The sequence below is a fragment of the Nuphar pumila genome, chromosome 17 (genome assembly GCF_984573655.1).
Source record: "Nuphar pumila chromosome 17, dmNupPumi1.hap1.1, whole genome shotgun sequence".
In the NCBI taxonomy this organism is placed as follows: Eukaryota; Viridiplantae; Streptophyta; class Magnoliopsida; order Nymphaeales; family Nymphaeaceae; genus Nuphar; species Nuphar pumila.
This window is the reverse complement of record NC_143265.1, coordinates 8,109,902-8,119,856: the sequence shown is the minus strand read 5'-3', so window position 1 is coordinate 8,119,856 and position 9,955 is coordinate 8,109,902. Positions and strand designations below refer to the sequence as shown.

General features: G+C 42.5%; 1 protein-coding gene across 1 annotated transcript; it reads right to left on the bottom strand.

The window, feature by feature from the left end:
* Positions 1 to 408: 408 nt before the first annotated feature.
* LOC149811543 (nuclear transport factor 2-like) lies at positions 409 to 7,732 on the bottom strand. Its single transcript, XM_089992680.1, has 10 exons — positions 7,603 to 7,732; positions 7,229 to 7,284; positions 6,962 to 7,099; positions 6,218 to 6,521; positions 5,907 to 6,139; positions 5,618 to 5,795; positions 5,401 to 5,525; positions 5,243 to 5,308; positions 2,707 to 2,773; positions 409 to 1,122 (listed from the first exon to the last, which is right to left on the bottom strand). Exons 2-10 carry the CDS (start codon positions 7,274 to 7,276, stop codon positions 821 to 823), a joined length of 1,461 nt encoding a protein of 486 aa, XP_089848806.1. The 5' UTR covers positions 7,277 to 7,284; positions 7,603 to 7,732; the 3' UTR covers positions 409 to 820.
* Positions 7,733 to 9,955: the final 2,223 nt, after the last annotated feature.

Here is a 9,955-nt window from a genome sequence, read left to right as displayed (position 1 = left end):
ATATTGGTCAAACTACTTTGGTGATCCTGTTTGGAATCTTGGCACTAGGATGGGAGTTTATGCATTTGGGATAGGAAGTGAGGCCCTTGCTCCTTTGTATTTACACTAAATCCTGTAGAGGTGGTAGATGCCAAATCTAGGATTTAGCAACTGCCACTTATTCAAATGCATAAACTCCATAAACGGCCCATCCCAGATACAGCTTCCAAACAGGCCCTTAGGTATTTGAGATGGGAAATCAGGTCCTCTTCTTTTTGTATTTGTACTAATGAATGGATGTGGTAACTAGTCTACCACCTAGAGGTGGCTGTCACCCTTTCAAATGCATAAACTCCCTCGGACTACCAGTTTCCATACGGAGTCTAAACGCCTCGATCATAAAAACTAATAGTTACTTGTAAGGAAAAATGGCAATGACAACAGATCTTTAAAATTATAAGAATGTGTTTCTGATTCTACAACCGACCATTACCTTGTCAACACATTAGAACGGTGCCCACTCGAACCTCTTTCCTAGCTACACAAAATGGGGGGAGAACATAGAAGGAATTAAAAAAAAATGACATTCTACTCATCTACCCTAATTAACCAAGGCCTTTACTCCATAAGGCCAGACGAAAAAAAGAGTAGGCTTCACCATCATATGTTACGGAATAAAATTCAGCAAGATCGATTCAGATAGCCTTGAAATTCAACCACCAGACAGGCTACACTTCAACTCCACCTGCCAAAGCATCCTTGCAATGTCCGAACTGGACCCCAAGATTCACCAAAGCCAATAATCTAAAATAACTGCAGACCCCCAATCAACTGCGTTACTTCAATTGTACTGCTCAGCAGGTGCCGGAATCCGGGGTGCAACAGCTTTCACCAACGAATTCATGCTTAATCCACCATCATGGTTCATTCGGTCGCCTCCATTTCCCACATGCGCAACCCTCTGGTATCCTCCCTCCCCACCACGGTTCGACAAGCCTCCACGACTGCTCCTGCCTGCAAACTCTGACCGGGTGTTGAAATCTCCCCTGCCATAGCCTCTCCCACCACCATAGTTGCCACGCCCTCCTCTTGCCCCATCGTTGCGGTATCCACCCCTCCCACTTGGGAAGCGGCCCCTGGCAACTGCACCATGACCACAAGCATTTTTCAATTTTGTGGCTCTAAGGAAATAATGTACACAGAACTTTAAAATTCACCCAAACGCTCTATGCTACCTGTGGATGGTAGCACTGGTCGGGTATTGAAACCACCTTTCCAGATCAACGCCATTCAGGCTGCACATGTATCAATAGGTAGGCCCCACCAGCAGTGATCTGGATTGTTCAGGTGGTGCAATATATCATTTGCTGATGTATGATATTGTTGTTCTCAGAAGCAAGAGTGCAGCCATTCACTGAAAAACAAATGGCATTCAATTCAACACATCAAGGCTACCAGAGTGGCACCCGTGTTAAAGTGCAGCCACTTAACATGTGGCTCTCCATCACCAAAGCAGACTCCCAGAAAACAAGAATGCTGCTACGATGAATAAGATAAAACCCATGAAAAATATAGCACCTCGTTTGTCCCACGAAGTGATGTTTAAAGACCAGCAAAATTGCTCCTACAAAGACAACCACGCATAGTGACCAGTATTTTTTTCCTCCTCATGCAAGCTAATGTGCCGTGGTGTATGTTGTTTGCTGATGATATTGTTTTGATTGATGAGTATAGAGCTGGGGTTAATGCTAAGTTAGAATTATGGAGACAGACATTGGAAGCAAGAGGTTTTAAGTTGAGTAAGAGTAAGACAGAATATATGGAATGTCGGTTTAGTAAGCAACGAAGTAGTGATGGGAGTGTAGTGAAGCTTGGTGAGCAAAAAATACCGGTGGATGATTGTTTCAAATATTTGGGATCTATCATTCAAAAGTATGGAGAAATTGATGGAGATGTAAATCATAGGATAAAGGTTGGGTGGATGAAATGGAAAAGTGCAACTGGAGTGTTGTACGATCGTAGAATGTCATTGCGGTTGAAGGGAAAGTTTTATAGGACGACTATTAGGCCCGCTTTACTATATGGTACGGAATGTTGGGCTGCCAAGAGACATCATATTCAAAAAATGAGTGTAGCTGAGATGCGTATGCTTAGATGGACGTGTGGAAATACAATAAAAGATAAGATTCGGAACGAGGAGATACGTAAGAAGGTAGGCGTTGCACCCATTGAAAATAAGATGAGAGAGAATCGTTTACGGTGGTTTGGACATATTCGGCGAAGGCCTAATGATGCTCCAGTTAGAAGGATGGAGAAATGGGAAAATATATTAGTTAAAAGAGGTTAGGGTAGGCCTAGGAGGACTTGGATGGAGATGATAGGAAAGGATATGAATGCTTTGAACCTCACCGAGGACATGGCATTGGATAGAAATGATTGGAGGAGAAGGATTCATGTGGAAGACCCAGAATGATTTTCTTTGTTGGTTCATATCGCCGACCCCAATTGTTTCGGGATGAAGGCGTAGTTGTTGTTGTTGTTGTATGCAAGCAGGATATGAGAATGATGGAAATGTTCATGCCAGAATAGAGCATATCGGAGCACCACTTGTCTAGAATGAACTAAGTTTAAGAAAGTGGCAGCTCTTACACAGGGTCGCTAAACGCAAAAATAAAGCACAAATTAGATAACAATGAGAAACACAAAGCCTCTCTATAATTCACTTGCCTCGAGAACCAGATGCTCTCTTCTCTTCAACATAAGCCTGACGACCACCAATAGTTATAGGTGAAGCCTGCAACAGGATGAAGGTTAATGTTCAAATCAGACAACCGGAATTTAACAAGACTTTTTCATCCTGACTCCTGAGTAGAAAACAAAAATTTTCTTCATTCAACATGATAAGCAATATCTTCGTGAACCAAATATATATTAATAATTCTGTGACTGACATAAAATTTGATTAACTACAGCAATTTTTTGTTATATTTGGTCCTCTGAGGTTCACAAACACTTTCAATTTACACATGCATCAGCAGCACATGATTACCTCCAAATAATGTTTGATACATCACTGACCAAAGACTTTCTCAATGTCTAGTAGATACTAGTTTGATATTTATAGTTGCAGTTCAATTGATCATCGCATGTTTCAAGTCCCATAGCACATCAGAGGCCAAGAGTTTTGGATCAAACATCCATCTGTCTGCCAGTGAAAAAGTTAGATGTGAATTGCTCAGTAGTGATTCACCACCATTCAGCAGTGAAGAGTTGAGAGAAGGGTCTAGACAACAAGCACAGTGTAGACGATGAAGACTCATTCTTTTTTCTTAGGGACCAAAAAAGGCATGGAATGTCAAGGGCCAGTACAAATTTTGGGGCTTAGGAATAGTTACTCACACAACTGATAGAGTGGTTTGGTGTCGAAGGAAATCCAAAAGGCACTCTTGAGCTTTTGGTTTGATTGCTCATGAATTGAGACAGTTAAATGTCAGTAAGATAGTCTCATTAGCTCCAGAGGTAATATAAATAATGAATGCTAGTAGACAAGACGGTGACATAGTAGGGTCTTGAGAATTATAGGTATACTTGGATTCCTCATCAATGCCCACACGTGCACACAAGTACTGTAAGAGATCAGCCACAAAACCGGTTCAGGAAGACTAAAGATAGAATCCCAGTGATTTTTGGTGGTCAAATAAAGCTTTGACAAGAAAGAAACTCTCTGTAACATTAGAGAGCTTTCAACAGTGATGAGGAATCAATACTACAAAGTAATATATCAAACTACAGGTATTCTTCAGGATATAATCTTGAGAGCGTATCAAAGGACAGCAAGTTGAAGGAACAACAAAATAGACAACTTTTAGAGCATTACGTCTATGTAACATGAGTAGTTCTAGAAGTCCCCCATATCTGTGTTAACAATGTGTGACATGAGTATTGGTAGAGGACACACGTAGCATGGATCATTACAGTCTTGGTTGTGGTCAACACAAGCCCGACTGTTTTTGTTCATTTTCTGGACTCAGTTAACATTGATCAAATCATTATTGTCAATTTTGTATAATATTTATAAAACTGTCATGCATGTGTGTGTACAGATGCGCCCCTACCCATCTTTCCAGACATTCACTTGCCGTACTCTTCACATCATGTCATACCTCATAGCCACACCTGTAACTATGTGACATTGCTTTTGTGCAATACCTAATATTCATCATAACTGTGAAAAATGATTTCATATCACAAAGCTACACCTGTACCTATGACTGTGATATAGCATCATGTTCACTACCTAAACTTCATAACTGTGACAAATACTTCGTTGGAAGCAGCTATACAGAAAAATGTAGACAAACCAGCTACCAGATTTCACAAATTTTGAATTTACCACGTTTTTAAACCTTTTTCAGAAAAAAACTTTTGCTCTAAATCATGATAATTAAAACAAAAAGGAACGACATCTTTAACATCTTATATTGGCATGGTACCAAATCATGGAATAATAAATTGAGGAATTAACATAGAATTTATGGCAATGACTTGAGTTTAACCAACCTAAAGAAATCAGAACTCGGAGAATACTAACTTGGCCAAACAATACCAGATTGAAAATCACATTTAAAAAAAGACCCAGTTAATTTAGTTCATTTTGTTTTCCTCTACAATATAATGTGCAGACAAATATCCTACAAAATCCCCAACTGCAATCTATAATTAATGTGAAATATAAAATATAGAACATTTAGTATGCATACGTATAGAAACCATAAAAGACAAACGAAAAAGAAAAAGAGAAAAAAAAACACCACGATAGAAAATGATTTGCAAGTAAAGAAAATCATCACCAAACTGTATTTCTTACACATTAAATACAAGCAACATCAGAAAACAAATATTTCACTTTTAAATATATAACCAGAACAGAGAGTTAAGGGAAACCAAAATACAGAGTAGAATTATGACCCAGAGTTGGGGTTATTTTGAAATAAACTAGATGTGTACATGGAATCACTACACTTCCAGGTATATTACTCAAAAGAATCAACTCAATACACCTATAGACGATTGAAATTGAAGCAATACTGCCCCTAATGTTACAAATGTATGGTTATGAAGAGATAGAGAAATAGATTGAAGGCGTTGTTGTGCCAACAGTCAAAGGAACAGAAAGGAATTAACATAACATATTTAGGAACAAATCAAATTTCATTTCATATAACTTCAATGGCACAATTATAAACCTTCCCAGGACATTTACCTCAATTGCACTTTGCACAGAACTGGATGACTCAAACTCCACAAAACCAAAACAGAATCCTTGTTGCTGCACCAAGATCATGAAAATAATAAGATTAGAAAAAGAAGATTGTTTTGATAGAGATGTAATTCAGAAACATGTCCTTGATAGGTCCACACCTTGTTACTCCTCACTTGAATACCACCATTCTTAATGGGACCAAACTGCTTAAACTCCTCCTCGAGTTGGGAAGGAGTAGCATTCATGGGAAGACCTTTTATATAGATCGAATGTCCATCAGCAGCTGTAACATCACAGAGCGGTCAGATGTGATACATAATATAAAAGCCAAAACTCCAGTCTACAATCTTCATAACATAATATTAGACAAAAGACCTTCAGCCTCTTTGAGACTGCTGCTTTCAGCAGCATTCGAAGCCGGTACAGACACCTCAAGCACAGTAGCTGGTGCCGGGGGAGGGGCCACTTGTCTTTCTGGAGTTGGAGCAGCTGGTCTCGCAGGAGAAGGCACTGAAACTGATGAAGGTGCAGGGCTCTCTTTCATTACCTTCACCTACAACATGACACATCATTAACAGATACACCATTCTCACGCCCAAACTCGCAACTCAAGAAAGAGGATTTTAAAAGTCCAAAAGTTTGTCAAGCAAACTAGAAAGCTTACAATCGAGGCATATGACTTCTTAGGAGCGTCTTCTAGAGCTGAAGAAGTGGAATCAGCAGCGGCCTGTGGTTCAGCATCAATGTCATCAGCCACATCATCCGCTATAACTTGCTCATCCAGATCAGAACCTTCCTCATTATCAGAATGATCGTAGACTTCTTCTGCATCAAGATCTTCCTCAGACAGTTGAGCCCCTTGCTCAGCCACGTGATACTCCTGAACAGGAGCAGGCTCTGCACACAAAAGATGTATTGAACATCAAATGGAACATGCTGCATGACAGAAAAAGCAAAACACTTAGGACTCCACACCTTGCCCTGGTGGTGGAGGTGCCCCATTAGCGGCTTCACTTGCAGCATTCACCACCCCGGCATTTCCTTCCACCCATCCAACCTCTTCCACATATCTGAAGATATCATTCAAGACATAGTACCCTCTGTCTTGCGGTGCGAGAAAAAAGGACTGAGTGAAATTCCGCCTGACATTGTCTTTTGAAATCAAGTGTCCGGTTACAAGAACAAGAACTCCACCATTGAGGGAGTCGTGAGCATCCACTGTCTTTATCTCCGCTCTGAACTCGCTGTAATCCATAGAGAGTATCTTATCATTGATTGCCTGCACTCATTTAAGATACCAAAATCAGAACCACCCACACGCATCACAACAATGAGATGGTTACAATTTAAAACAACCCACAAGATTGCAAGAAGAAATGGGTTCTAAATCCAGTATTAACCTGATGATGCAAAAACGTCTGTGGCTTCCTAATAACAGATACAGGAACTCATACATTTTCATATTCCAAACCACGACAGAGAAAAAATCGCAAAATCACATAGAAGATCAATCCTAAGAGTCTTGATGCAATGCTGCACTCGTAAATTCACACACACATTCGGGATGTTAGACTAAATTCGCCATCACTAACAATTAATTCTATCAAATAAAGAAACAAATAAAAAACAACAAATATTCGCATAGGCTCGCAAGTCAAATGAATAAATGAAGTTGTCTATATAACACAGATCTAACAACAATCCACAAAAAACACATACTTGCATCGTAGTGATCGAGCTCATCATTCCTTGGTCATCGGGGCGGCCTAGCTTGCTCGAATCCTGGTAAAACCGGTAAACCAACTCCGGCGACTGGTGCAGAATGTGGTAGTACTGGTGCACAAAGGCATTCCCCACCTGACATCATCCCAACGCCCACCCATCACGAAACAAAAAGTAAGAAGATAGGGCAATGGAAAACCCAAAATGCATAATTGCGCGGTAAGTAAAAAAAAAAAACAAATGGAGTGAATTCAAAACGCGCACCACTTGAGCAGTAGGGCAAGGTGCAGCAGCAGCTTGCTCAGAAGCCATTCCAAACCCTAGAACAACAAAAACGAAGCGATAAAAAAATAACAAAGGAATTGCGAAACCCTAGAAATCCCAGCTCAGTAAAGCGCGAAAACCTCGATCCGCTCGATCCCCCAACCGAAGAAACCCAGAAAAAACCCTAGAAAGCCGCCGTCAGCAGCTCCGAGATCCAAAGGATGATAAGCCGATCCAGCGATCACGAGAAAAGGGTGGCGGAATCAACGAAACGGGGAACCGGGAGGCAGACGATCAAGATCAAGATCAAGAAACGGGCCGAGGATCACAGAGGGCAGGAAGAGAGAGAGAGAGAGAGAGAGAGAGAGAGAGACCTGATCGGATCGAGCGAATCCGAAACGAGTCGGCGACGAGACGGAGGAAGAAGAAGGCGGGGATCTAAGGGCGTGACCGCAGAGCGGAGGAGGAACGACGCCCTTCTCTTCTCGCCTATGCAACAGCTAGGGGCCCTCAGAGAGAGAGAGAGAGAGAAAACGATGGGTAAAAGGGAAACGAGGGTTTGCATTTTATTGTTTCTTTGAACAGCGAGGAGGGAAAACCCCAAATGCGAACATGATAAACTTTTTTCCATAGGAATGCAAACACGATAAATAGGTTTCTCAGCTTTTCCGCTATTTTTTCGCCATTCGGACCCATATGTGTGTTCGACACGGTCAATTTAGTAGGAACTTACACCTGGATCATGTATTTTCATTGAAAAAGAAGTTATATTTGGATCGTAAAATTTTTACAAAGATTCTTTTTGTTCCCTTGCGACTTACAGTGTACAATTGCGCTAGAATCTGTTTTGCTTTTGTTGAGTCTGATGTAAGCTGCCCGGTTCAGGTGAATCAATACCCCGAAGGGGCAGCCCGTATACTTAAACTGTAATAGGCTGCGGGCAAAATTGTGAATGAATTAAATGCGTTGAGCTTTCTTTTGTTCACTCTCGTTGTGATTGTTTCTTGTGATTGCAATTTCTCTCCCTCTATTCTCTCTTGCACTCTGAATACAAGCTTCCGCGACCGGCAAGCGAGCTGACGAGTAGGCTTGCGGCGGTAAGGAAGGACCGTCGCGCCGCGCTGGCCCATTGAAGGAAATAGGCCCGTGACAAGTGGTACCAGAGCCCGTTCTCGTGCTGGGGAAGGGACTCCGGAGTCGGTGTCGACAGACACGTCGACAGGCTGCGATTTGTGAGCAAGACATCGTGGCGCCTTATCAACACTTGCGCAACACCAGAGGCAAGACAGTTGCCGAAGCTGAGGAGATGGGTTCACCTCGGGGCCAAGAAGAGTTGGCTGCAACTGTTAACAAGTTGGTGGAAGATGTGACTTCGCACGATGAAGCGATTTCACGCGCATGTGAATCATTCAATGGATTAAATGATGTGGTGGCGAGCCTGCAAGAGCAGGTGAACTTACTAATGGGGCAGGTCACTTCGTTGACGACTACAGTGACCGATCTTGAGTTGAGGAACCGTACGTTGCAGCGGACGGTGACCCTGAATGGCGGAAACGGTGAGAGACCATCAAGGATTGATGTACCTAGACCCGCAAAATTCAATGGTTCTCGCGACAGCAAGGCCATTGAGAACTTCTTGTTCCAAGTAGAAGACTACTTGGATATCCAAAATGTGACCCTCGAAGATCTGAGGATCAAGGCTGCAGCGACCCTACTTGATGGTGATGCTATCGCTTGGTGGAGGCGGAAGCGCAATGACATGGAGAGGGGTCAATGTGTGATAGACACATTTGACGACTTCAAAGTAGAGTTGCGCAACTACTTCATGCCAAGAAATGCGCAAAGACAGGCTTACCGGATGGTTCGTGAACTCAAACATATTGGTTCGTTGCAAGACTATGTCAGAACGTTCCAGAAGCTTATGCTGGAGATACCTAACATGCCAGAAGACGACATGCTCAACTGGTTCATTGTGGTTCTTCAACCATGGGCACAGTCTGAAGTGGAAATGAGCAACCCCCGTATTTTGGAAGATGCATATGTGGCGGCTGAGCGCTTAGTTGATACTCAACGCAAACCTTTCACCCCATCAACCAAAGTTGGGAAGAAGCCTGACCACGGAGGCAAGAAGGATGAGCAGCGCAACGATAAAGGTGGGGCGTCGACACGCCATCAATCCGAAAAGAAACAGAACTACACAAAGCATAACAACAGCAACAAGGGTGCGGTTGTGACATGTTGGTTCTGTGGTGATAGACATATTGCCCGGCAATGCCCAAAGAGCTTTGTAAAGGACGACGGGCAAGCCAATGCTGCACAGCAAGAATGCAGCGATACTGAATGCAGCGACACTGAGACCATGCAACCGAGGATGGGCGTCATGCGATCGATTAATGCAGCTAGAAGTTGTGCAACTAAAAACATGCAGGTCAGTAAGGAACTCATGTACGCTGAAGTTATTATGAATGGAAAGTCTACTTCAGCAATGATAGACTTCGGGGCCACACACAACTTTGTCTCGCGGGAAGAGGCAGAGCGGTTGGGCTTGAAGCATGGGCCAAAGCAGATGACCATTAAAACGGTAAACTCTGAGGCCAAGCCCATCCTTGGTGAAGCAAGAGATGTGGCTATTCAAGTGGGAAGTTGGGTCGGTAAAGCCAACTTCTCTGTGGTGCCCCTGGACGATTTCAATATGATTTTGGGTATGGAGTTTCTGCGAAGCCAGAA